The 26,218-nt window shown below is 62.3% G+C and overlaps 1 protein-coding gene across 4 annotated transcripts in view; it reads left to right on the forward strand.

Moving 5' to 3' along the window:
* Positions 1-25,804, forward strand: part of ZFR2 (zinc finger RNA binding protein 2) — a 38,730-nt gene extending 12,926 nt beyond the window's left edge. Inside the window, exons 2-19 of one of the 4 annotated variants that reach the window (XM_078057453.1) lie at positions 1,915-2,128; positions 2,892-3,021; positions 3,776-4,044; positions 5,527-5,646; positions 6,520-6,702; positions 8,068-8,296; positions 9,409-9,566; positions 10,643-10,762; positions 12,178-12,302; positions 13,184-13,316; positions 13,939-14,129; positions 16,794-16,965; positions 19,976-20,114; positions 21,549-21,646; positions 22,004-22,099; positions 23,348-23,459; positions 24,031-24,128; positions 24,677-25,804. In XM_078057453.1, the coding sequence (XP_077913579.1) occupies positions 1,915-2,128; positions 2,892-3,021; positions 3,776-4,044; positions 5,527-5,646; positions 6,520-6,702; positions 8,068-8,296; positions 9,409-9,566; positions 10,643-10,762; positions 12,178-12,302; positions 13,184-13,316; positions 13,939-14,129; positions 16,794-16,965; positions 19,976-20,114; positions 21,549-21,646; positions 22,004-22,099; positions 23,348-23,459; positions 24,031-24,128; positions 24,677-24,856 (2,767 nt within the window). In that variant the 3' untranslated portion in view covers positions 24,857-25,804. Of the gene's footprint in view, positions 1-1,914; positions 2,129-2,891; positions 3,022-3,775; positions 4,045-5,526; positions 5,647-6,519; positions 6,703-8,067; positions 8,297-9,408; positions 9,567-10,642; positions 10,763-12,177; positions 12,303-13,183; positions 13,317-13,938; positions 14,130-16,793; positions 16,966-19,975; positions 20,115-21,548; positions 21,647-22,003; positions 22,100-23,347; positions 24,001-24,030; positions 24,129-24,676 lie in introns of those variants that run through there. The other 3 variants (XM_036116055.2, XM_078057451.1, XM_036116059.2) reach the window with 3 other exon arrangements.
* The last annotated feature ends 414 nt before the right edge of the window (positions 25,805-26,218 follow it).

The following is a 26,218-nucleotide window of genomic DNA, read 5'->3' on the forward strand; positions in this document are numbered from 1 at the left end:
CTTCTCAGTAAACGAGTGTGTGTTTGTGATGGGTGAGGACTTCGCATGCGGCACCGCCCCAGAGGACTTTCTGTGATGACGGAAATGTTCTCTCTCTGCGCCTTCCACTGCGAAACCTAAATTAATTAAAATGAAACTAAATGTTGAATTCCATTCCTCAGCTCGATCTGCCTTTTGACCAAGAAAGTCTCTAAGACAGAAGAGACCCATGAATCTCACAAGTGGCTGACTTGAGAAATCTCAGTGCTCCTTCACAGCAGATAGGGTGCTCCCGATTTTCCTGGAGAGATGAAGGCATCTCGTGTTACAGGTCGGAGGTCTGGCTTCCCGTTGTGTTGTAATTTCACTGTAGAGCTGCAGATTTCGAATTGTTTGGACGGTGGCATTGCACCTAGGAGTGGCCCCTGGGGTCCAGGACGCTGCCTTCGATTGAATCTAGAAAGCCGCTGTAGATGGGAGCTGCGGGGGCCGCCCCACCCGCCCTTTCCCAAACACGTGCCCCCGGGACGCCTGTAAGCACGTGCTCCCGCAGCAGTATTTACTGCGCCCCTGCCATGTGCCAAGGGCTATTGCAGTGCCTGGTGAGAATTGGGACGCACTGCCCTTCCTGTGCCCCTGTGGCCTCATGCTGTGGGGGAGGGGACGGCCAGGGGACAGGCAAGTCAGAGAGGATCAGGTGGTACTGGGAAGAAAACTCCAGCAGGGCGACGGGGACGGGATGCTGCTGCTGTCCTAGACGGGCTCAGAGAGGGCTTGTTGGAGGAGGTGACATTCGAGCAGCGACCTACAGGAGGGGATGGGGTGCATGGGCTTCAGGGCTGCGTTTCGGAGCCTTGAAGGGTTCCAAGCAGGAGGGCGACGTGGGCAGGTTTATGCTGTGCTCTGGCTGCCAGGGGGACAGAGATGCCAGCGAGGAGGTGGGCGGGCCCCTGGCAGGGTTGAGGCCCCAGGCTCTGCGGGTCCCCAGCTCCTGCGAGGAGCGTTTGCACTCGACTCTGTGTGGTTGACCAGCCTGGACAGCGCTCCCCGTGTTGTCCCAGCTGGGCAGCAAGCCACTCAGAGGGACAGGGGCGGCTCGGCAGTCATTGCATGGCTAGCTTTGGTCCAGAACGTGTGCGAAGGTACTTTTGTCCCCAGGCCTGCCTGCCCCAAACCCCACGCGCACATCCATCCTCGTCCCCTGCAGGGTTCGCAGGACCTTCATGGGATCCATGATGGGGCTAAAAGTTTGATGATATCTTCCCAGACAAAGGGACTTTGATGAGGACCGTCTACTCAGTGACTGATATTTAGTAGCATGAGGGGCACTTGGGTCGCAAAGATCTTGTCTGAATCGAGCACTTGACCCGTGTCACGATCCTCAGAGTTTCCGCATTCAGAAACAGGACTGACGGACAGGCAGATGGGAGAATGAGGTGGTGTAGACAGAGGCCTCAGTGCTGTGCAGAGCAAGCTGGCAATAAAACGGGTTCTCGTGACTATGAGTTTAGTTCCGTGTTAACTGATCTTCTGTATTTTAATAATTGGGGATCCATTCGTTCCTCAGTTACAAAATACCGTTCAAGTCCAGCTTTCTTTGAAGAATCTTGATGTCCAGAGAAAGCTTGCTGCCCACACAGATGAGCTGAGAAGTCGACCCACGGGCTCAGGTTCTGACTTTGCCACTTACTGTGCTTCAGTTTCCTCTCTGGTAAACGGGGACAAGGAGGGTCCCTGACTCACAGAGTTGTTAGGACCTTGTGTTATTTTGTATGAAGTGCTTAAACCCAAGCCTGCTCCCGTAGAAAGGTCTGAAGAACCGGTGATCACAGAAAGCACGGTTCACTGTGGCATCCAGAGCCTCGACGCCTGGGGGCTGATGGAACTTAGAGCTCATCTGACGTAGCCGGCCTTTGTGTTTATCTGTGGTTCCAGCACCCAGCCTCCGATGGCTTTTCCCCTCCCCACCGCTGGAGCCAGCCTCGCCACGGGACCTGCTGCTGGAATGGGTCCCGCTTTGACCCCACCGTTTCCCGCGGCTGCCCCGCCCCCCATGCCTGTCACCCCAGCGGGGTATGGCGGGTACCAGCTCCGCTCTAGCCAGCCCCAGGAGCCTGCCCCGGCACACACCATGGCTCCCTCCTACCAGGTATCAGCCTGGCCTTTCTTTGACTAGCACCGGATAACACTGAGGGGGCATGTGCAGTGGGCGCCCCGTATGGGCAGACAGACGGGGACGCAGACTTACCTTCCGGATCTCGTCCCTGCCCCTGCCAATGAGCAGGGAATGAGCTTGTGCTCATCGGGCACTTCTGGTGCTCATGATGCCATCTTCCCCTCCCAGAGCTCTGGGCCTAGAGATCTGGCCTCTGCGTTGCCGCTTGGAATTGCCAACGTGTCCCATGCTGGACATGGTCCAACCCCCCTGAGCCTCTGCCACCCACTGCTGGTACCCCCTAACGTCAGTGGATGGACCACAGGCTGCCCAGCTAGCAAAGCTCACACTATCTGGTTCCACCTTCTTCCTCCCTTCTCTTCCCACCCTCTGGTCTCTGGCAAGCCCACCAGCTGACTCCATGTGGGGGCTTCTGCATCTGGCTGACCCTGCTGGGAACCCCGCCCCCAACGTCTTCACCTCCTGCCTTCCCTGTACCGCTCCTCCTCTGAGGAGCTGTCTCCAAGCTAGGTGTTCCGCAGAGCACTTCTGCGCTCAGATGTTAACATTTCCACGAGGGCGGCCGCATCCATGTCACCGGTTACTGTGTCCCCAGCTCCTGAAATGGCCTGGCTTAGAGCGGGAGCTCAGGAACCGTGTGAACGCGCGCCGCGTGTGGGGCGAGCAAGGGCACACCTTGCCGCTGCCCTGAGGGGCTTCCTCCCTGCTCTGTGTCGCTCTGCTAACCCCCTCGCAGGACAGTTACAGCTACGGACCGTCGACAGATGCGGGTAGCTACGGTAGCTTCGAGAACAAGCAGTATCACCTGCGTGCTGCCAGCCAGCCTCAGCTCCTGGCCACGGCCACGGCCTCAGCCTGCCAGCCAGGTGCGTCTCTGCAAGGAGCCACCGGCTCTACCCAGGGAGGAGCCCCCGCGGAGTCACACTTCAAACTTTCCAGATGCGTAGGAGGGCTGGGAGTCTCAGGGCTCTCCTCCCCAGCGTGCCTGAAGGCTCCGCTGGGGGGTGGGCTGGTATAGGGGAGAGGGAGGGCGGGAAGGAAAGAGACAGAACTAAAAGGGGAGCCAACCAGTTTTATTCCGAGGAGGCTTTCCCAGGCGGGAAGGAGGTGAGTCCTGCTGAGGACTTGGAGTTTCGAGATGGGAGAGCATGGGGCTCTGGACTTGCAGGCGGTTGTGGCCAGTAGGGGCCTGGGGAGGCCAGTTGCCACGGTTCCAGGGGGAGCATGGCTCCTGCTGTCCACGGGGGGTTTGTGGCAAAGGGTGGCTTTGCAGAGAGGTTCTGCTTGCCCTCCAGGGACTAAAGGAACTTCTGTCCAGCCCGGTGGAGGGCGCAGCCAGGTGCAGCCCCTACAGCCAGTGGCCCCTGCCGAGGCAGGGCAGCCAGCCAGCGCCCTGGCGTGAGCTGCACCGAGAACTGCCCCCACCCACTGGCGACCAGCGCTCTGCCCGTGGCCTCCGCCTCCACCCTGCCTTCCTCCGCCCTGACCTCCCACAGCGCCCCCTCTGCCCCGGACGCGGGTAGGACGCATTCCCGTGTGCACGCAGGCACGGGCTATGCCTCTCGGAGCGTCCTCAAAACCAACCCGTCTCCCTGTCTGGTTTTTCTCTCTGCTTCCCAGGACCAAGCTACCCGAGCTACGAAGCAGCGGCGCACTCGGCAGCCGGTCCTCGGTGTCCCCCACCGCCGCCCCTCCAGCTGCCACCGCCTCCCCAGCAGCCGCCGGGCTCCCTGTGGGGCGGCCCAGGAAGCAGCCCCACGGCCAGGTCTGCCGGCAGCCTCTCTGGCAAGCTCCTGGCTCCCCGCAAGCTCCCGAAATCCAAGGGTGGCCCCAGGGAGCCCCCGCTTCACTACTGTGACATCTGCAAGATCAGCTGCGCTGGTCCCCAGGTCAGCTGCCCCCCGCGCCCGCTGAGCAGGCCCAGGGGACCTTCCTGGGGACCCTGCTGCCCGCCTTGGGTGGGGAGAGCCCCACCCCCCACCTGGCTAACCGGACATCAGGGGCGTGGCCTACCCCAGAAGGCCTGTTATTAAACTGGCGATGTCAAAGGCACGTCAGATGTGCCTTTCAGGCGTGCGTGCGGAGGACAGAAGGGCAGGCACGGCGCGGACCGCTGGCGGCAGGAACGTGGTCCCGGGCTCCCCTTGCCGGGTGGGCAGCGTGCGCAGAGCCCCTCCTCCGCGCGGCGACGGGTGCGGCAGGCGCAGTTCCAAGAGGCGCCTGGGGGTGGCGCGCCTTCGCTGCCGGGCTGCTCAAGCAGGGCCTCGGGTGGGGGGAAGCAAGCGTGGGCACGCGTGTATGCGCGCTTGTCTAAGGGAGATCCCCCGGCCACACTCACAGATCGCCCAGCTCGTTCTCTGGAAGGGTCGGCGGGCACCAGGGCTCCATGCTCACAGAGAACCACGCGCTAGTGTTGTCTTCTTTTTAATACTCTGAGAGAAAGCTGGCGGGGTGCACAGACCCTGGGATCACAGGCTATCAGGGTGCGTGGGGAGACCCCTCATCCAGCCCCCACTTACCTGGGGGGCCAAGGCCCTTGCCCGTCTCCTGTTGTCTCTACAGGCCTCTTGATCGAACGTCCTGTGCGCTTTTCCCGCTGAGACTCGCGCTCATTAACGGGAGGTCTGTCTTTACTGCTCCACGTGATTTTTATTCTGTGTCTCGGGGATTCTTGGTTCCTCTCACAGGTCAAACACAAGCCTCTGCTCCTAGTTCTAGACCCTGCAGGGCACTGTGTCACGCGAGTGCGGATCGCTCCCCACGACGGGGACACATGCGTGATGTGGGGTAGGATGGAACCCAGCCTCGTGCTGCCTGTCACCTGAGCAGGGGTCTGAGCTGTTCTCGGGGAACAGGGTTTGCCCGAGCGTGTCCCCACGCATGCAGCGTGCCTCAGAAGTGAGAGCTCTCGTCGTTCCCAGCTTTTTGCTGAGGTTAATAGCACTCTTCAAACTGGAATTTTTACTGAGAAAGATGTAGGTTTGCAGGCGGTTGTGAGTAATGACTCAGAGAGGTCCCTGTACGCCCTGGCCCAGCTTCCCCAGTGCCATCAGTTGGCCAAACTGCAGCCAGTCTCCCAGCCAGGGTGTTGACATTGATCAAGCGTCCTTCTTCCTCACGTCTGCCACCTCACCTGTGCCCACGGGCACATGCGTGTGCGTCTTGTTCTGTGTGAACTCACTTGGCCCTGTGGCCTCCGGGCGAGCCCTGCGGGGCCAGGGGGAGCCCTCGGAGCTGCAGGAGCACCGGGCAGGCCTCTTCCCAGCGCGCCTCCCTGCTTTTTCTCTCGTCACACCCTGAACACGTGTTTACGGTGGGGGGCCCCGTGGCGGGAAGACAGTCGCGAATGCTTCCTCTTACTTTGAGCTTAGGACCCTGCGCAGCACCTTCTGCGGGTCGTCTCCTGCTGCTACCTGCGGCCTCTACCTCCACGTGTCAGGGGAAGGCCTGGGGCGCAGAACCGGGGACCTGGGACTGGAAATCAGACCACGGTTGGTCGAAGCTGTGTGGTTTAACTGGTGTGCGTGTAGGATGCGGGCGGGAACTGCCCTACTCACTACACTTGCAGCTGTTTCCTGTTAGCATCACTGGGTCTATCCTTCCAGGCTTTTCTCTGCCCCACAGGCTTTTACTTGGCGTGTGTGTGTGTGTGTGTGTGTGTGTTTCTGCGCACACGCTGTTGCTCAGGTAGATGTTCAGAAGTTTCCTGAATTCCAGCAAGTACCCCTCCGGCTCCTGTCCCTGCCTCCCATCTGCCCCAGAACCACCCCATGTCACTGGTCCCTGTCACCAGGGCGGCCCGAGTCTTGGCATAGTCAGGGTGCATTGGTTGAGCTGACCCACTTGGAGCATGTTTATTGCAGCCGGCCTCATCTTAAGGATTGCCAGAGAGGAGTGTGGGATGCCACTTAAGAGCTTGGTCACCTGCCAGACGCCGTCCGATATTTCGGGCACAGTGGTGTGGCACGCACGGGCCTGTGACTCACGCACCCTCTCTCGCCTGGACCCCTCCGTGTGTTAGCTGCCTTCTGAAAAGGAAGTGTGCCCCGTGTGATTCAGGTAGCAGCCGTCTTCGTGTGGTTTCTGAGGTTAGATTCTGAAAAGCCAGCATTTTCCTTCCGAGTAGCCCCTGAAGCGAAAGCAGCTCATCCACTTTTAGAGAGGAAAAAGAAACCTGTGGTTCAGGCTGAGCTTCTGGCCCATTGACTGGGTTTAACAAAGGCACACCGAGCGTCTGGGTGGCCGGTGAGCGGAGGGAGGGGGGCGGCGGCCTGGGTCTCCCCCGGGAGTGAACTGCGCGTGCACACACACACACATGCACCCGCACGCACACCTCTCAGGCCGCTCTCGCTCTCTGCCTGCAGGCCTACCGTGAGCACCTGGAGGGGCAGAAGCACAAAAAGAAAGAGGCGGCCCAGAAGATGGGCACCCAGGCCAGCAGTGGCCTGGGCGGGGTGCCAGCGCGGCTGGGCTGTGGCCTCTGTGCCGTGTGGTGCCCGGGGCCGGACGCCTACGCCGCTCACATCCGGGGTGCCAGGCACCAGAAGGTAGGAGCCCTCCCAGGCCCCCGGCATCGAGGGGGCCGCCAACGACAGGAAGCTCTTCCTGTGGGGCCCATGCTGTTGCATTCCTCAGATTATAGAAGTCTCACCCGCCCCCTGGGCCAAGGGTGAGGGGGGGCTTGTTCCCAGACCGCAGGGGAAACCTTAGGTATTTACACGTTTGTAGAAACAAGAGTTTGTTGATGAGGTCAAACTGCACGGTCCATTTGGGGTTCTGCTTTTTAAAAATTAAGCAGATCCAATTCAGTTAATACAATTCAAACAGTAAGGTTTCATGTCAATTTTGATAGCAGTGTTTTAATTGATAGGGAATAATTTAATAGCCGTGCTTTTAATATTGATTGTTGATAGCAATCAACATTTTCCTGTGGCCTTAAAAGTGCCTGTATTATGTCAGTTCATGGAGAAACTTGATGGGATCCCCCACCCGAGAGAAGGTAGGGAGACCCCCATCTCTCTCCCCGGGGCCTGCCCTTGCCGTGCTCCAGAGGGAGCTTTGCGAAAAGCAGCAACCCTTCCCAAATGGTATTGATAACCTGCAAGATAATGCTCTCTTGGGGGGCGGTGTGCGCTGCAGGCAGGAGGAGTGCCTGGCAGGACACCAGCTTCTCCCCATGTAGTCACCAGCAGGACAATTAGGAAGGCCCCTGTCTCGTGGCCCCACACAGAACCTCCTCCTGGTGCCCAGGCCCACCTCCCTCCTGCCCCCGGGGCCTTTGCTCCTACCCTCCCCCGCGGCCAGCCCTCCTCCAGCTCCCCACTGCAGAGCTGGGCCACCCTCAGATCACCTGCCTGAGGACCTGTCTTCTCCCCTCCTTCGGCCCAGCCGGGGCAGGCTCTCGAAAGCTCGAGCAAATCCACAAAACTCACAAAGGCAAGAGCAGATGTAGAGGAGGGGAAGTGAGCAGGTGGAGGAGAAGTGAGAAAAGGGGATGCACAGGCCTGGCCATGCAGGGGTGCAGGCAGGAGAACTGGGACCCAGGAGGAGTGGGCCGTTCTGGGGGCCGGGGAGAACCTGCAACCAGCTCTGGGTGGAGGCAGGTCTGAGCTGTGAGTGTCAGAGACTTGGAGCCTGAGAACAGGTCTGAGGTGGTTGTCCGGGAAGATGCTGCGGGCGGTGGGACGGTCCTTCCAATAAGTGCATTGAATGGGGCCTGGAAGCAGGAAGGATCTTCTAGAGGGAGTGATGCCTGAGAGCCAAGGGCATGCCGCTGGGGCCTGGGATGGGACCTGCACCCTCCCTCCCACAGGTTGCCAGCCCCCTCCACCCACCACATGCTCTTCCTGCCTCTTGAGGAAGCCTGATCAGGCTCGGTGGTGGCCCTGACAGGGGGCCTGGGTCTGTTCCAGGTCTTGAAGCTGCACACTAAGTTGGGGAAGCCCATCCCTACCATTGAACCAGTGCTGGGGGACTCCAGCTCAGCCCAGGCCACCTGCACCAGCAAGCCGGCCCCCGTCGCCACGGAGAGTCCCCCCATGGCCTCTGCTAAGCCCACAGCCCCTGCTGGCCCCGGCGGGTGCGCCCTGAGCAAGCCAGCGCCGGCCAGGAGACCAGCGGCTTTGAAGGCCAGGAGTGTGGGTACGTGTCACAGCCCCACGCCCACGCTCTGACTCGTGCCTCCTGCTGGGGTTTCAAAGAAGCACTTGTCCTGTTAACTGTGGGCGTGGGTCAGAGCCGTCACCTCTCTCTAGAGGGGCTAAGCCCTGGATGGAGGGTGGGGATGGCGAGAGGCACGCCTTCTCTCCCACATTCTGGCCACCTCGGGCCACACCCTTGGGAAGTGTGGGCAGAGCCCGTAGTCCGGTGGCAGCATGACTCACGCCCCAGTGCTCAGGGTGAACATGTGCTCAGGGCTCCGATGAGTTATGTGGGTCTCAGGAAATTGAGGGGGGCTCCTTGGCCCCCCACCTGCAGCCCCATCTCCCCTGTGTGTGGCCTGCCTGGTGGCGCGGATTGAGTGGCAACAGCTAGGGTCCGTGGGAGACACTCCGCTGACTGCTTTGCGGCATTCCTGATTTGCCCTCCGCGACTCTTTTCTGGAAAGTAGGTTCTGTCGTAATCCCGGTTTGCAGAGGGACAGCCAGAGGTGAGGCAAGGTCACGTACCTGGCCCTGGGCCACCTCATCCATAGTGGAGGTGGGATTCAGACCCAGGGCCATCCCACGGGCTCTGCTCTCCACCACTGAGCTTTGCCCAGGAAGGGGAGGAGGATTTATTTTGAGCCTCAGCAGCACTGTGTTTTGAATCACCACATGATATTGAACTCCAAACCAGAGAGCAGTGTGGTAACAGAGACCCGTCTCCCCTCTGGCGCCCAGTGAATTTGCTGAAGGGGGCTAGCTTGACCATGACCCCGGGTCCACCTGGAAGTCCATCTTCAGCTACCTAGGGGCTGCAGAGTGGTGCGGCCACGGGCTCCTCCACGAGGGGCCTGCCACCGGGGCCTCCCCGTGGACGTGTTCAGGTGGGCACCAAATGCTGCGTGGGCCTGGTGCTCTCAGCTGCGACCCAAGCTGGCACGGAAGGGGTCTTTCAGGACCGGGAATCCGACTGACTGATGTCACAAGGGGGTGAATGCGCAGTGGGAGACCTTGGTTTGCATCGCATTCCATACTTGACGTGGGCAGACCGGAAGCCGGCCCTGGTTTCTGGCTGGAGCAGGTCATGAGCAGCCCAGCTTTTCCTTCCAGGGCCTTCCAAGCCTCAGGCGGCGAGCAGCAGGGCCCCAAAGGGCAAACGGGCACACCCCGCACCAGATGGGCCTAGAGACCCGCCCGCCCGAGGAGACTCCGCAGAAGCTTCTGGAAGCTGTGATGCGCAGCCAGTGGGCCCAGACTATGTGGAAGAGGTAACTGCCAGGCAGCTGCCGTGCCCTGGGCCGTCGGCATGTACCCTGCTCCCCCCTAGGGCTGTGGTGAAGGACTCCAGCAGGGCTCAGGCTTCAGGACCGCGCCCCGGGTCTCCATCTGAGATGTACACACCTGTCCACGGGCAGTCCACAGTGAGCCGTAACATCTTGCGGAACTCACTGGAAGGTCCAGGCACCGGGTTTCAGGTCTTAGAAGGAAGGCCTGAGACAGACAGAGGCACGGGATCTTGGGCCTCAGGAGCCGATATGCAACCCCCGTGGGCCCTGCCCCTGTGCCCGGAGCCTGCAAGGCCTGCCTGGAACAGCTTCTAGAACCAGATTTGGAAGCCGCCTCCCCTGGCCGCTTCCCTAGTTCTCAGGCTCCCCCTCAGTGGCTGAAAGGAAGTGTGAGCATTAGCGTGTTTTCTGGTTTTGTCCCGTGAAAAATTGCCACCCCGGGGCGCCTGGGTGGCTCAGTTGGTTAAGCGACTGCCTTCGGCTCAGGTCATGATCCTGGAGTCCCGGGATCGAGTCCCACATCGGGCTCCCTGCTCAGCAGGGAGTCTGCTTCTCCCTCTGACCCTCCCCCCTCTCATGTGCTCTCTCTGTCTCATTCTCTCTCTCTCAAATAAATAAATAAAATCTACAAAAAAAAAAAAGAAAAAGAAAAATTGCCACCCCAGATAGGAGTCCTGCCTAGGCAGCCCTGGCATTTCAGAGTTGAGGAGACGATCAGGTGCATAAAAGCCTCAGGAGGCACAGCAGGGCCTGTGACGGGTGGAACTCAGGACGGAACAGAGGCAGGGGCTGTGCGGGACAGGCCATGGGTGTCCGCGCCCGGGGCGGGGAGGGGGGTGGGGGAACGGGACAGGACAGTGGCCGAGGGCAGCCGGGGCACAGGAGGGTGCGTTGGTGACACGCCGGCTCCCCTGAAGCCCGCCTGGCAGGCAGGACGCCAGCACGCAGGCCTCCCGGGAAGGCTCGGTGCCCCCGAGGGGAGGAGGGTGCCCCTGGGTGCCCAGGGACCAGACGCACCGCGTGGGTAGCGGCCAGCTCAGCGGGGCGCTGTGTCTCAGGTGCGCAACGAGGAAGGCAAGGTGGTCCGGTTCCAGTGCAGGCTGTGCGAGTGCAGTTTCGGCGACGCCACGGCCAGGGACACGCACGTGCGGGGGCGGCGGCACCGGCTGCAGTACAAGGTGTGCGGGGCTGGGCGGGGGCGGGGGGGGCTGACCGGCCAGGCTTCCCGCACCCCGCCCCGTGCCCCCGACAGGCGCTCCGGGCCCCGTGGGCCTGTCCCCCGCGTTCCCGCTGCCTGGAGCCTGCAGGAGACCCAGCACTAGCTGTGCTTCCCATGGCGTCTCGGCTCTGGACCCGCTTATTGCTGGAGGGGTCCCCGAGCACCCGGAACAGGTTCACAGATGCAGCTGAGCCGGGGTGCGGGGGCAAGGGGGGAGCCTGGGGGCTGGGAGGCCGTGACCCAGGGGCCGCTGCTGCTGCGGCGGGGGCGCTGGGCTGTCCAGGCTGAGTGTCCCCTGGGAGCCGGTCCTCCGGGGAGCCGGGGTGACGGGTGCTGAGGCCTCCAGCACCAGCAGGGCCCTTGTCGGGGCGCACCACTACCCGCCCGGGGTGTGGCCCGTGGGCCCTTCCGCCCTGTGGGCTCCACCAGAGGAGGGGCGGTCGGCTGCCTTCCCCAGGCCTCCCCTCATAGGTTCGCGGGGCAGTGGGCGTGTCATCACGCGTGCACACCCCCCCTTTATAGCTGCTGCATTGAGGTGTCGTTCACACGCCACACGACTCACCCACATAAAGGGTACGGTTTCATGGCTTTTACTACTGTGGATTCACAGAGCTGTGACCCTTACCTCTCTAGTTCCAGAATATTCCATCTCCCCAAAATGAAGCCCCATCCCCATTAGCAGTCATCCCCACATACTGTCCCACGAGTCCCCTTCCCGTCTGTGGATGTGCCTGTTCTGGATGTTTCACATAAATGGACTCACACCCCGGTGGCTTCCGTGTCTGGTTCCCTCCCTGAGCGTCGTGGGCTCGGGGTCCGTCCCCAGGGCAGCGCATGTGGGCGCCTCACTCCTGCTTGTGGCCGAGGGACGCTCCCGTGCGTGGGGGACACATTGTGTGTATCGGTCCATCCATCGATGGACCCGTGGGCCATTGCCAGCAGTGAATGGTCCCTAGACAGCACTGCGCCTTGTGAATGATGAAGGAAGCACCATAAACTACGTTCAGCAAGAGAATCTGCAGTGCTATTGAAAACGCGGATTGCTGGATTTCACGCAGATGGTGTTTCCCGAGTGAGCTTGCTTAGAAATACGCACTTGGCCTTGGCTCTGCCGCGACCCATCCGTGGTCAGTGAGGGTGTCTCACGGTGGGGCCGGATTTCCTTCTTCCCTGGCTGCGCACACATCGCGGCCGTGCTCCCCGTGGAAGCTCCCTGTTTTGTGGCGCCCGGGTCCCGAGTGTTAGGACTCTGGGGGATGGAGCCCCGACTGTTGAGTCAGCCCGCAGAAGGGTGTGGCCGTGGGGGCTCCCGGGGCTCCTGGCACTTGTCGAAATGAAGGTCTCCCATCTCACAGCCCTTCCTGCCCTTTCCAGAAAAAGGTGGACCCTGACCTCCCGTTTGCGGTGAAGCCCAGCCACAGAGCTCGGAAGCTGCTGGAGGCCAGGCTGAGGAAGCAGAGGCAGCTGACCAGGAAGCGGCTCGAGGAGATGCGGTGCTGGTACGTGGGGTCCCTGCTGGGGTCCCTGCCAGGCCGCCCTCACCCGCCGAACACCCTCTGCTCGCTTTCGGGTGCAGGGACCCAGGGGCTCACCCCTGCGATGTGGCCACGGGACACTGCCCTTGGGGGGAGACGGTCACGCTGAGGACCTGTGAGCGTCACATAACATAAACATAGGACAGCACAGTCCCCGCAACCATGGGCAGGCGCTCCGGGCCCCCATTCACAGGGATGCCCTGGGTCTCCATGCACCCTGACCCCAGTGTTCCCTTGACCCCTGGTGTCCCTTGACCTCCTGTGTGTCCTTGACGTATGTTCTCTGACCCCAGTGTCCCCCTGACCTCCTGTGTCTATCTTACCCCCAGTGTCCCCTGACCTCTGGTGTTCCCCTGATCCTAGTGTCCCTTGACCTCCTGTGTCTCCCTGATCTCTGGTCGCCCCTAAACCTTAGTGTTCCTTGTGTTCCCCTGACCCTGGTGTCCCCTGACCACCCACACATTTGTCATGTCCTCTTCCACCCCCTGGAGCAATTTAAAAGTGTTTTCTGACATGGTGTCTGATTGATGGAGGATCCGGGCAGTGTCGGAGCTGGGGAACAAAGCCCAGGACAGACCCGGGGCTGTAGCTGCCCCCTCCTTCCCCACCTGTTGCCCTTGGCCTCTGTCCTCTAGGCCCGCCTCGCCTCCGTCTCCCTGGCCCATGGCGGGCATTGGTGCAGGACCCGTGTCCTGGGCTCTTGGGGCCCCGTCAGGCGGCAGCACCTCTCCCTGGTGGTCCTGGAGCCCCAGCCTTGCTCAGCCCCAGGACGAGGGGTGCTTCTGATGCCACACCCGGGGGTCCCACCGCCGCTTAGAGGAGCCTGTTTCCCTGGTTCCCTGCAGGCGCGAGCAGCTGTGCCGGAGGCGACCAGAGGAGGGGCCCCAGGCCCCGGATGAGCACCCCGGACCCTCACCACCCGACCAGCACTCTCCTTCCCTCACGAGCAGGCCGGGGGCGCCTGCCGGCTCACCTCTGGTGGGTGGTGGCCTTGTCTTTGTGCCAAAATGCCTCCCTCGGTGGAGGTCCTGCGGGCGGGTGAGCTACTCAGGCCCTCGCTAGAAAGACCTGAATCCTCCAGGAGCGAGGAGCACAACTTTGAACCAAGACCCCCGAGAGGTGCCCAGGGCTGGGAGCTGGCAGGTCCTGCGGGCCACAGCCCAGCCCCAACACTGGTCACCAACAGGAAGCCCGGGCCGGGGCCCCACTTCCCTGCGGAGCCCTCAGCGTCCATCCGGGCAGGCCCGGCCCGGGGTTGGGTGGGAGCCTTCCATTCCCACCTTGCTGAGGGGGAGAGCTGCACTGAGTTGGCTGAAAAGCCTCTGGCTCAGAAATGTAAGGACCTCAGCAAAGGGGAGCCCACAGGCCCCACGCGGTCACACATCCTCGCTGGTTCACGGCCTCGTGGGTCCCCATCCTCCTTTCGCCTGGCTCTCTGCTATCCCTTGCCTGTCACCCCCAAAGCCAGCCTGACTCCGGGGCTCCCCAGGGCCCCCTGCTGCACGCGCCGGGCCTCAGCGTGGCTGACACTCACCCTGCCCCTGCCCGCCGGGCGCCGGGCCCTTCAGCCTGCCCTTGACGAGCCCACCTTTCCCGGCAGTGTGCGCGGCGGCCGGAGTCCAGTGATGACCGGCACGTCTTGTACAAGCACGCCACCATCTACCCCACGGAGGAGGAGCTCCTGGCCGTGCAAAAGGCCGTGTCCCACTCGGAGCGCGCCCTCAAGCTGGTGTCCGACGCGCTGGCCGAGGAGAACTCCGGAAGCCCCGAGCACGCGGGCGGTGAGCACAGGTAGTGGGGGTCACTCTGTTCCCAAGGCCCGGGCTGACTGCACGGGGCAGGGAGGCCCCCCGGGTGGGGGGTCGGGGTTCTGGACAGGACGTGGCTTGCAGGAGGGCAGAGGCGCCTCACCCCGATTGGCTTTGAGCTCTTCGAGGTCTCTGGGGCTTTCCAGCCCGCCACAGAACGTTCCCCAAATTGACATTTCCTATCGAAGGTGCATCTAGAAATGTCCTTTACGAAGGGTGAACCAGTCTGTTTCTCATCTGTGAAATGGAGATTAAGGGTGATTCTGACCCGTCCCCTTCCTCCGGGGGCGGTGAGGGCCCCCCGAGCAGGAGATGCCACCAAGTGCCTGCGTGAGTCACTGTTCCAGGCGCCGTGACTGTCCGGGTGGGGAGGCCCCCCACCTGTGACTGGGAGGAAGTCCCCTTTTCCAAGCCCTTTCTCTCTGGGTGGCTGCTTCGTCTCCTCGTTGAGAGGTTTGTATGATGCTGAAATACACCGTGGCACTTACCATCTCAGCCACGTTCGCGCGGACGGGCCAGGGGCACGGAGGACGCATGCGGGGGTGCGCCCATCACCACCGTCTGCCTCCAGGGCTCTTTCACCCCCTGATGCGGAGATCTGTCCTGTTAAATTCCCCGCGCCCCTGCCCCCGCCCTGGCACCCACCACTGCACTTCCTGTCCCCGTGGCTCAGCCCGTCCTGGACACCGCACGCACACGCAAGAGGGGTCCTGCAGTGTCCACCCGTTTGCGTCCGGCTGGTACCCCTCAGTAGCCTTTTCTTACCGCAGTGTCTGCGCCCTGGGGGAGCGCACGTGTGCCCCTCGTGAGTGAGCTCCAGGGAGTCGTCCTGTCCCCTGGGCTCAAACCTATGGCCTCCCCTAGGAGAGTGCCCCTCCTCCACCCACGCGTGGTAGAGAAGCAGGGGTGCACCCAGCTGCCCCCAGCACCCTTGCGCAAGATGGCAGAGTCCCGTTCCAGCTTGTCGCAGGTGTCGTGTGAGCACGCCCGTGGCGCTCAGCTCAGCACCTGCAGATTCGCGTGACCCCACGACAGCAGGTCAGCCTCCACGTGGTGCGTCTGGGAGCCACCCCTTCACGGCCCCACACTCCCCCTCCCCTAAACCGTGCAACCACCGTGGGCTCAAAAAACAAAACTGAGCTCGTTCTTTAAGCTTTCACATGACATTTACGTCAAATCGCGTGTGAGGTCCTTTATTTTTCAAAAACACGGAAATGCATTTTTTACAGAGCGTCATAGTGAACCGTCATGTACTCAGTTGTGGCAAAGAGCACGTCAGCACTGGGGGTTTTCGCTCACTGTGGAGGTTCTCTCCCACACAAGTTGGCGGAACAGTGAAGCCCCACTGAGCGCCCGGTGCGGGTCCCTGGACCGTGGTCCCCTGTCCTACATGATCTCTTAGAAGGGAGCTGTCCGGGAGGCCAGGAGCCGGCCCTAAACAGCGAGGGCTCCTGTTTTGACTTCACAAAACCACAATGCCGTTATACTTCAACAGCGTCAGATAAGCAGGGTCCACAGAGATCAGACTGTGGGTTTAGGGCTGTTTGGTTTTACAGTGGGTGTGAATTGGGATCCAGATTGATTGACGAGCCTGAGTCTCTTTGTCTGCAGGCCCCCCCACACACACACCCCTGCCCCCCTGTGCTCTGCCCTCCCTGGTCCTCCCCCAAGTCCAGCCATCTCCCTCTGCGTGTTGCTGGTGGCCTCCTGGCCCAGTCCTCTCAGGCAGCGCTAGGCTCTGGTGCACGTGGTCCAGAAACCAACAAGAAATACATAAATGGGGGCGCCTGGGTGGCTCAGTTGGTTGAGTGTCTTGAGTCTCCATCTCAGGGTCATGAGTTCAAACCCCACGTTGGGCTCCTCACTGGGCATGGAGCCTGCCTAAAAAGAAATACATAAATGAATTTTTAAAAACCAGGGCCCCTCCTATCCCGAGGAGTGTCACAAAGCAAGCAGCAGTGGCTCCTGGAGCGGAGGGGGGACTTGGTGAGCGTGTCCAGGCAGAGGGCCCGGCGAGGGAAGCAGCCTCGTGGGGCTGGAGCACAGGGACCAAGGGAGGCTGCGGGTCAGGCTGGGAGAAGCTGGGGTGTCCCCCACCCCCCCCCACCTGCAGAGGGGCAGCACCAGGAGGGGACATGTCGAGGCAGAGGCAGTCAAGCTGGCCTGGGCTTCAGAGGGGTGAGCGAGCAGGGACCCCAGTGAGGACGCTGCGGGGCGGGGCACCGCCAGGCTCGGGATGTGGGCTGGAGGGGAGAGGGCAGACTCCCGGCAGAGCACCGGCACGGGCCTCCCAGCCAAGGAGCTGAGGTGGGGGGCACAGTGACCCCAGAGACACTCGGGAGGGACACAGAGCCCAGGGCCCCTGTGGGCGGATCCAGCTGGCTGAGGACCAGGGGCCACGGGGATGGCCATTGGTGGCCTTCCTCAGAATGCAGATTATCAGGAAGGAGTAACCGCCAGCCCTTACTGAGCATGCAACTTGGTGGGCTTGTTCCCAGGGGCACGTGCCCATTTCACAGATGGGGAAGCTGAGGCGGAGGCCCGGCAAGGAGCCTGTGAGCGCCGGAGTCGGGGACCCTGGCGGCAGCCCCTTCTCCTGAGCCCCTTCCCCTGTGGGTCTCACACGTTTGTGGGCTTGTCTTCACAGCGGCGGCTCGTCCTCAGCTCGGGTCCTGAAGGGCGTGATGCGGGTCGGCCTCCTGGCGAAGGGCCTGCTCCTGCGGGGAGACAGGACGGTGCGGCTGGTCCTGCTCTGCTTGCAGAAGCCCACGCGCGCCCTGCTGCAGAGAGTCTCCGAGCAGCTGCCCCGGCAGCTCCCGGTAAGCGGGTAAGCGCCGTGGCCCCCGCGTGCGGCCCCCAGACGGGATGGCTTTGTTCCCACGCGGTTCTAAGAAACAAGAGACGTGGCTGTTGGACCCAGACCAGGTTGTTTTTATAAAAAAGTTGACGAGAGGGGGAACTTCGGGGTTCCTTTATAAAGTGAATTTAGGGTAAAACTCAGAAATGACGTAACTGTCCCGTCACTACGGATGGCGACTTACCAGCCGTTACAGGGGTGAGTGGAGCCGAGCGCTGCATGCGGCCCTTGGTGGTGGGGAGTCGAGAGCGGCCCTGTGAAAACCTGTTTGGAGGGGCGCCTGGGTGGCTCAGTCGTTAAGCGTCTGCCTTCGGCTCAGGTCATAATCCCAGGGTCCTGGGATCGAGCCCCGCATCGGGCTCCCTGCTCGGCGGGAGGCCTGCTTCTCCTCTCCCACTCCCCCTGCTTGTTTCTCTCTCTTGCTGTCAAATAAATAAAAAATCTTTAAAAAAAAAAAAAAAAGAGAGAACCCGTTTGGGGACAGCGGGAGGCTGCCTGGGCTCCTCTCTGGACTGTCATGGGACGTTCTCACCAGAGACCTTGATTGGGGGAGGATTGAGATGATCTCAGGTTAAAAAAGTCCAATCCTGGGGTGGAGGGGGTCTCTTTCCTGGCGAGTCTGTCTCTCCTCCCGGGAGAATCCAGCACTGGGGGCTGCGCAGACCCAGGCCCACCCTCCGGGGCCCCCACTCTGGTCACGAGCAAGCAGAAGAGCAAGTGGATGTCCAGTGTGCTGTTTGTGAAGAAATGAAAGTCAGAGGCCAAGGAGGGAGCACCGGCAGGGAGGGGGGAGGCGTGCATCCCGACAGGGGAGGCCTTGAAAGATGGGGGAACAGTGTTCCACGTAGAAGGACCTGCATCTGCAGCGGCCGAGCGGCAGGAGGCCTGGGGGCGGCACATGGGGGCCTGGATCACACCAGGCCTGAAGGCCATACAAGCAGGTAGGCCTGTGTTCTCAGGGAAGTGGGAAGACAGGAGGGTTTTGAGCAGAGGAGTGACAAGGCTGCTTGGTTGATGTAAATACGCATTTCCGTGGCTCAGTCGGTTAAGCCTCAAACTCTTGATACAAGCTCAGGCCATGATCTTGGGGTCAGGGGATCGAGCCCCATGACAGGCTCTGTGCTCAGTGGGGAGTCTGCTTGAGGTTCTCTCTCTCCCTCTCCCTCCTCCTCTGCTCCTCCCCACCCCCCCCACTCTCACAGATGAACGCACACGCTCTTTCTCTCTCAGATAAATAAATTTTTAAATAAACCAGTAAACACCTGTTTCCTTCACACCCATGACACAGTGCTTTCCTGCTAGCTCTTTCAGGAGCGCAGGCACGGCTCAGACGCAGGCTCACGAAGACAGCCCAGGCTGTGGGTGAGCGGGCAGCGCACCCCACCCCAGCGCCATGGACAGGGCCGCCCGCAGGGGCCCCCTCAGGAGGAGGCCCTGGACGGGACTGGGTACCAGGCAGGAGGAAGGTGTGATTCAGGCATCAGGCGTGCATGCAGGTGGCGTCAGAGGATGCTGGGTGCTGGGTGCACATCTCCGTGCTGCAGGCCCCAGGCACCCTGAGGCAGGCCTGGGGCTCTCCGGTCCCCACACGAAGATGTGAAGCAGCATGAAGTCCAGGGAGGTGAGGGGGAAGCATTTGAACCCCCGTGCCGGCCAGGTGGGGAAAGACAGCTTAGCCGGGGCAGAGAGCATTTCTAGGGTGCAGAAACAGCTGCCTGAAGTTCTGCGCAGCTCGGGGGAGCCCTGGCCAGACGTCTCAGGGACTTCAAAACAAGGCGAGGGACGCTGTAAGGCTTCTACCGGGCAGTGGGCACTGCACCAAACCCGCATCCGTTATGAAGTCTCCCCGGAGGGCCTGCCTGTGAGGGTGACCCGCTCAGGGTACCCCCCAGGGAGGGGCGGGGGCCGTGCCTGGGCCCCTGTGGCAGGCAAGGGGTGGCGACCAGAGCCAGAGGGGGCCTGGGTCTTGTCTGGAACCTGAACACCGAATGGGTTCTCCCTGTTCTCCCCTGGTGTGCCAAATGGTAGCATGTTCGAGACCCGCTGAAGGATCTTGCTGTTTTCAATTAGCGCCCCTGGGTCCAACTTCATGTGCATATTTAAGGAACGTCATTGTGTTGTGCGGCCGACGAGCATTTCACTGCTGTTCGTCTATAACTTGAGGGGCCCTTCTGTGTAGTTGGACATTCAGGTCGTTTCCAGCGAGAAGGTGACCTCGTACACACGTGAGAGCTTATCCCAGGGGCAGAATTGCTGGCCAAATACATGAGACCAGATGTTTCTGGTAAATGTTGCCAGGTCAGCCTCCCCCAGCAGTTTATAGATGCCCGGGTTTGCCAGCCCGGCTGTGCCTCACACTTCTTGAGGTCTGTGCTCCCAGGTGATGATGGTACCTCGTCATAGTTTTAATTTGCTTCTTTCTTACCACGGGAGTAATCTGTGTCGTTGCGTAAAGAGAGTCATTTCTGTCTCTTTTCTGCAAGCTACTTGTTATGTCACTCACCAGTTTGTTTTTTTATTTTTTATTTTATTTTATTTTTTTAAAGATTTTATTTATTTGAGAGCGAGAGAGAGAATGAGAGAGGGAACACAAGAGGGGATAGGGTCAGAGGGAGAAGCAGACTCCCCGCCGAGCAGGGAGCCCGATGCGGGACTCGATCCTGGGACTCCAGGATCATGACCTGAGCCGAAGGCAGTCGCTTAACCAACTGAGCCACCCAGGCACCCCAGTTTGTTTTTTTTTAATTGGATTGCTGGTCTTGTTGAGCTGCGGGCATTCTTTACATATGAAGGCACCTACATGCCGGGTCTGTTATCCGTGCGCACTGCTATGTAGGTGCGCTCCCGCAGGCCGGGGGCTACATCTCCGTCCCTTGGCGGTTCCAGGCGCCCAGCACGGGGCCCAGCACTCGGCCACATCCTTGCTTCTCAGCCAGGGTGACACGGACTCGTGTTGCATTTGCACCTCATAGATGGTGACAGAAGACAAGTACGAGGTCTCCTCTGACTCCGAAGACATCATCATCATTTCCTCCTGCGAGGAGCCCAGGATGAGGGTCACTGTGTCCCTCACCTCGCCCCTGATGCGGGAGGACCCTTCCCCGGACCAAGGTGCGGCCAGACCCTTCTCTCCCGCCCCACGCCCCGCGCCCCCTGGTGGCTGAGGGCAGCATCTGCCCGTGTGCTGGGTGGGGTGGGGGCCACGGCCGACGGCCTTCTGGCACGTTGGTCAGCCCTGGATGCCACCGTCAGAGAAGAGCTGGGCGTCGGGGCGGCTGCCGACAGAGCCCAGGCTGTGGTGCGCTCCAGGGCACCCACCTCGGGCGCGCAGCACCGTCATCCTCCCCTCGCCTCCGGGCCAGCATAGGCTCCTGCTCTCCACCCCGGGAGACCGGCTGGGCCGGGTCCCCGGGGCTCGGTTGATTCCATGTGTCTGTGTAGCCGGGGCCGCAGCCAACCCCGCGGGGCGCAAAGCCTCTCGTGTGGGACGTGGGGGCTCAGGGGACTTGAGGCGGGTTGGCATCGCCGGAGGGAGTGGGCAGGGTGCTGGGCCAGGCCCGCGGGCAGCGAGGGCCTCGAGTCACGGCCACGTGGTGAAGGCCAGCTTCCAGGAACGCACCGCGGGCCTCTGGGAGCCACAGAACCTCCCGGAACAGCCCCGCGACTGTCTTCCAAACTCCAGTCATTCTCCAACCTCCGTCACGATTGTTTTGTCATAGCGGAGGGCCACCGTCTAACATTCTTTAAATCAGTTCATTTTTGTCACTTAAGTTTTTTAAGAGTTGCACCCTTGAACTGTTGGTGGAAAACGGTACCAGTTGTCATGGTCGTCTAAGAAAATAAACACAGGAGATAAAACAACATCGTTAAATTCTAGCTGAAGGCCCCGCTGGGCTTTGCTCAGACTCACCAACGGGGCAGACTGGGCACGTGGGCAAGTGTGAGCGCTCCGAGGCTGCTGAATGGGGCTGGCTGGAGGGAACCCCCACTGTGTCCCCGTGTGGGGGTCCAGGCCCCGGCTGGCTGTCACCAGAGGGGAGCTTCGAAAGCCCCTCCTCGCAGACACATCCCTGCCGGCTCATCTCAGCCTGAAGGAGGGGTTGGCCCGCGAACCACGTGTGGGGACACTTATGCACAAGTGACACTCGGTCCCATCGCCTGACCTCTGTGATCGGGGGCCCCCTGGAGCCAGGAGGGGAGTGTGAGGCAGTAGTAAGAAGGCAGGAAAAGGCGCCTGAGTCTCTCCCAGACTTGGGGCTTTCGCCGTCAATGAAGGCACCTGTTGGAGTCTGACCCACTTCCTCTCTTGTGGTTGATGCCCTTGTTAGTTTCTGGAAATGTGGCTTCATTCATAGTTTCCCACCTGAACTGTAGCTTGCTCACCATGGGACCGCGGAGGGAGAGGATTTGCAGAGACGTGACTTCGGTCCTTGCAGTGTCCTGGAGGAAAGACGGTCTGGAGCCCCGTACCTTCCAGAGACCCGAGGGCCCAGGAAGGCGGGAGGAGGGGAAGGGGCTCTGTGCCCACACGCCCTTTCCTTCTAGAGGGAATGCAGGTGCCTCCGTCCGACCCAGGCGACGTCCTGAGCCCAGAGAAGTGCCTCCAGTCACTGGCTGCCCTCCGCCACGCCAAGTGGTTCCAGGTCAGGAGGCAGGGGTGCCGCACGGGTTGGCCCGTGTCTCGTGTCTCCCCGCCAAGCGCGAACCCGACACTCGTGTCAGGAACGTGAGCGGAGTGCTCGCTGCTCCGGGGGTGGGGACGCCGTGGCCATGCAGCCACCCGATGGCGGGTACCAGGGGCTCCGAATTGGAACTGTTCAGTTGGCCTGGGCCCCTTTGGGCAGGGACTCCGCTCCCAGCTGCCGTGCTTGAGGCCAGCCGGCCTGTGCGGACCCCCGGAGTCCCTCCTGGGCCAGGCCCACGGCCCGAGCATCAGCCCTTGTGCCCCGGGCCTCGCGCACGTGGCTCCCTGAGCTGACGGTGTACTTTTTCCCCCAAAGGCTCGAGCCAGCGGCCTGCAGCCATGTGTGATTGTCCTCAGGGTCCTCCGTGACCTCTGCCGGCGTGTGCCCACCTGGGGGGCCCTGCCACACTGGGTAAGGCAGCACCAGGTGGCCTCCACGCCCCAACGAGCCTCATTTTGTCCGAGACAGATGCCCCCTTCTCAGTGCTAGGCTTTCCGAAAGGGGTCCCCTTAAGCCTGAGCAGCCAGGAAAGGTAGATGCAGTGGGGGCGTCTCAGGGGTCCCTTGGGGACCGGGAAGAGGCCTGCTACGGAGCATAGCCTCATCTGACTGCCATCATCTGAAACCCACACCTCGCAGACAGAACCAGGGAGCACGCGAAGGCAGGGGCGCCCAGGACGCTGGCTTGGGGGCCGCCTGGCACACCCCCTCCCTCTGATGGGGAGACCCCCCAGGGCTCTGACACCCCCCGGCAGTCAACCTGAAGCCCATTGGGGGAAAAGGGAGAAGACAGACGCAGGGGCACCCGTGCCCCCAAACCCCAAGTTGCCTGCCCTCTCTGGGGCACCCCCCAACACCTTTCTCTGGGATCACGCCATGTCCGTGCACCCGTTGGCGGGTCTGAGTCTGTCCCTCCCTCCTTTACTTTGGGGGACGCTTGCTTTGTATGTCAGTTCTGTGGGCAGCATGTCTCCCCCACCAAAGCCGGGCTCTTAGACAAGCAGACCCTTCCCACCCCGGCCCGGCCGCCCTGGGCCTTAGTCACAAGGGCCGTCTCCAAAACCAAGGGTTCTTGTGCCCCCCCATCCCAGTCTCCACTTCCTGCCCCGTGTCCAGCAGGAACACCGATCTTGACATGACACCCTTGTGGACGCGGGGTCCTCTCTGACGCCAAGAGGAGCTGTTTTCCTGTAAATCTAGAAGCACCCCCAAGATAGCACGCGTCCTGGTCCCGCCTGCAGGACACCCTCCCTGAGGCAGGGTGGCTTCCTGGGGGGGGGGGCATGCCAGAGCAGCCCAGTGGGTCATCGGGACCCCAGCTAAATGCACAAGGGTCACAGAGAGCGGTTCTTTTAACCCTCGGGACGCTGGCTTGCAGTGTTACTGTGCCCAGGATTTGCCGATGAGGAATTGGGAGACGTGGAGAGTGAAGAAACCTGCGCTCAGCCAGGCCCCGGGGAGGCGGGAGGCGGGAGGCGAGGCTCCAGGGATCCCCCTCCTCCGCAGAAATTCAAGGGTGGGTGGGCCTGAGGGAAGGAGCTCAGGGTCCCCTGGCGACCCCGCCCAGCCCGGCATTGCGGCTCTCGCTCGGTTCGGGCGGGAGGCAGGCCCGCGTGCTCTCCCCAAGGCCCAGTGTCTCTCCTGTCCCCACCCGGCGCAGGCCACGGAGCTGCTGGTGGAGAAGGCTCTGAGCAGCGCGTCAGGGCCCCTCAGTCCTGGGGACGGCATGAGGCGTGTCCTGGAGTGTGTGGCCTCGGGGACACTCCTGACAGGTCAGTCCCGCCGGCCGGGGAGCCCAGAGACCCGCAGCACGTGGCTTACACGCACTCGGGAGCACCGTCAAGGCAGACGGGAGGACGGGCCCGGACAGACGCACGCGCCCCAGAGGAGGCACGTGGACGCGCCCGCGGAGGAGAGCGGGGCGCGCGGGTTGGGGCAGGAGGGGGCCCGCCCTGGGGCAGCAGGACCCTGGTTCTCGGGGGCCCACCCGCCCTTTCTGGAGAGCCCCGGGAATCTTGCCGAAGGAAACAGCCGCAACGCAGATAATGGGCTGTAGGCAGAGGTGTTCACGCGGCGTATTTTCCGCCGCCAAGGGAGACCCCGCACCGCCCCACGGTTGAGATGTCAGCTGCGGAAATGGGGTTTCCTGGTCGCTCTAGTGACAGGATGGTAGCAGGCTAAGAGCAGAAGCGATGCAGTGGGCCCGTCTGTGCGGTCACACGGCGCGCGGGGGGCGGGGACGGACCCCGTGGGACCCGCCTGGGCCCCCGCGTTGCCCCACGGCCGTGGCAGTCTCTCACCGGGGGGCTCTCTCCTTTGCCGCCCCCACCTCCCCTCGCCAAGATGGGCCTGGGCTCCAGGATCCCTGCGAGAGAGACCAGAGGGACGCCCTCGGGTCCCTGACCCCCCAGCAGCGCGAGGACATCACGGCTAGTGCCCAGGTAGGACGGCCAGGCCCTGGGGCTCCACAGGTGGGGGCCGCCCCCCTCCCCGCCTCCTTCCCTTTGCAGAGATGGGCGGCCTGAGGGTGACAGGACTGCCCCCGGGACCTTGCTGGCTGGAACTTTCCTGGGCGCCCCTAGGCCCCCTGCCCTGTGGTGTGAAAACACCCGCCGTGGCCTCCAGCCCCACGCACCCCAGCAGAGCCCCTGGCTGTGGTTTCCTTTTAGCGGGCAAGTTTACTTAGAAGATCTCCCAGCGGCCCAGAAACCACGTCGGGCCTGGCGCTTACGAATGGCCCCTAACAGGAAGCGCCAAGTTGGTCAGGATCAGGGGCGAACAGGAGATGCAGGGTTCGGGGTCCCCGTAGAGAGGCCAGCAGGGGCCGAGGCCCTGAGGGGCGTCCTAGCGGCGTCCTGCCATCCGCCGGCCCCAGCGAGCCCCCCACCTCTCTTGGCGCCTGAGTGTGTCCTGAGCTCCGAGTTGGGCTGTGGGCGCAGGGCGAGCTGGGGCGCCGCGCGGGGGGCACTGACCCGCTGTCTGCCCCCAGCATGCCCTGCGCTTGTTGGCGTTCCGGCAGATCCACGCGATCCTGGGCATGGAGCCTCTGCCGCCCCCCAGAAGCAGGCCCGGGCCGCGCTTCCGCAAGAGGCTGCGGGAGGCGGGTGCGGCCCCCGAGGGCGACGTCCAGAGGAAGCAGGGCCGGCTGGGCGGAGAGGGGCCCGCGTGAGCAGCCTCACCCCTGCACGTGATTCCCTGGATTCATCCCGAGGACGTTGGACTGTCGTGTTTTCCTTTCCAGGAAGGCTCCGTGGGTTTCTTTAAAAACACTCGTGTTTAAATCCTCACGTTACCCCGGAGTGAGAGCCGCATGGGGCCACCCCCTCCCCACCCTGAGGCCCCCATGGCGGGGTAGAAGGTGCGGCACCGCGATGGTAAACCCTGGCGTTTCTCGCTAGCTTTGCACTCGCCCGCGGCCCACTAAGCATGTGGCTTTCTGAGGCATTTCCTTTGGATGCCGCAGCTGTGCGTGGACCCGAAGCCCTGCCAACCGACCCTTCTCGGCTGGGGAGGCAGGCCAGGGAGAGCTGGGGGGTGGGGGTAAGCCTGAGGGCACAGCCAGGCCAGGAGTGCCCCCTGCAGACCCCCAGCCTAGAGACCCCCCACCGCCAGAGGTCTGCAGGCCTGAGCTGGGCGGTGTCTCTCCAGCCCACGTCCACCCCCAGGGAGGGTGGTAGGGCCGAGTGGTGGTGAGGATGCAGGCTGGGCGCTCCCCTCGCCCCCCAGAGAGGTCTGTGACCCACAGTCGGCCCTGACCCCCTACCACTGAGTGCCTTCTAACACTGCTGTCTGCCACTTCCCATTCGGGCCTGGGCTTTGCCCTCGCTCCCGCTTGGGTGCAGCCGATGCAGGCCCAGGGCTGGGCCTGGTGGGCATGGGGGCACCCCCGGCCCAGCCCCTGCCCCGATGCGGCCAGACCTCCCTCTTTGCTGGGGCGTTTTGTCCAGCTGCCGGGTGGCCCTGAAGGAGAGAAGCCCATCTGTGGTCGATCGGTCCCTTCAATTTCATTTCTGTGTTTAGGGGACAGCCGGAGTGTGGCTTCGTGTCTCATGTCCTCCTAGAGCTAGCCGAGAGTTTGCGGGGGGTGGGGAGTGAATAAACCATGTCTTCTGGTGTGGACTGCGCGGTCTCTCCCTCGGGCCCTCCCGCTGCTCCCTCCGGGCTCCGAGCAGGGGCGCCTGACCAGCCAGCATCTCTCTCTGGGACTCAGGCCGCGGGTGTGAACACCGAGGACGTCTGAGGAGCTGGCGCTGCCCAGAGGCTGCACCCCGACATGTGGGTCCCTCGGGCCACCCCCACACCAGGGTGCCCTGGGGACCCTACCCGAGAAGCATTCATCCCACGTGCCCCACGGCTGCTCAAGGAACCCATCTTGGCCTGGTCCCAGAAATGAACAGTGGGGCCATCAGCGGGAAGGTCGGGGGCCCAGAGGGCTTCCTGGGGGAGGAGGCGGCCAAGCTGAGTTGGGGTGGGGGGGGCTCTCTGCCTGCAGGTCCCCTACCAAGAGTTCCCTGGAGTTTTCCCTAATGTT

This window comes from Halichoerus grypus, chromosome 1, assembly GCF_964656455.1.
Source record: "Halichoerus grypus chromosome 1, mHalGry1.hap1.1, whole genome shotgun sequence".
NCBI classification, from domain to species: domain Eukaryota; kingdom Metazoa; phylum Chordata; class Mammalia; order Carnivora; family Phocidae; genus Halichoerus; species Halichoerus grypus.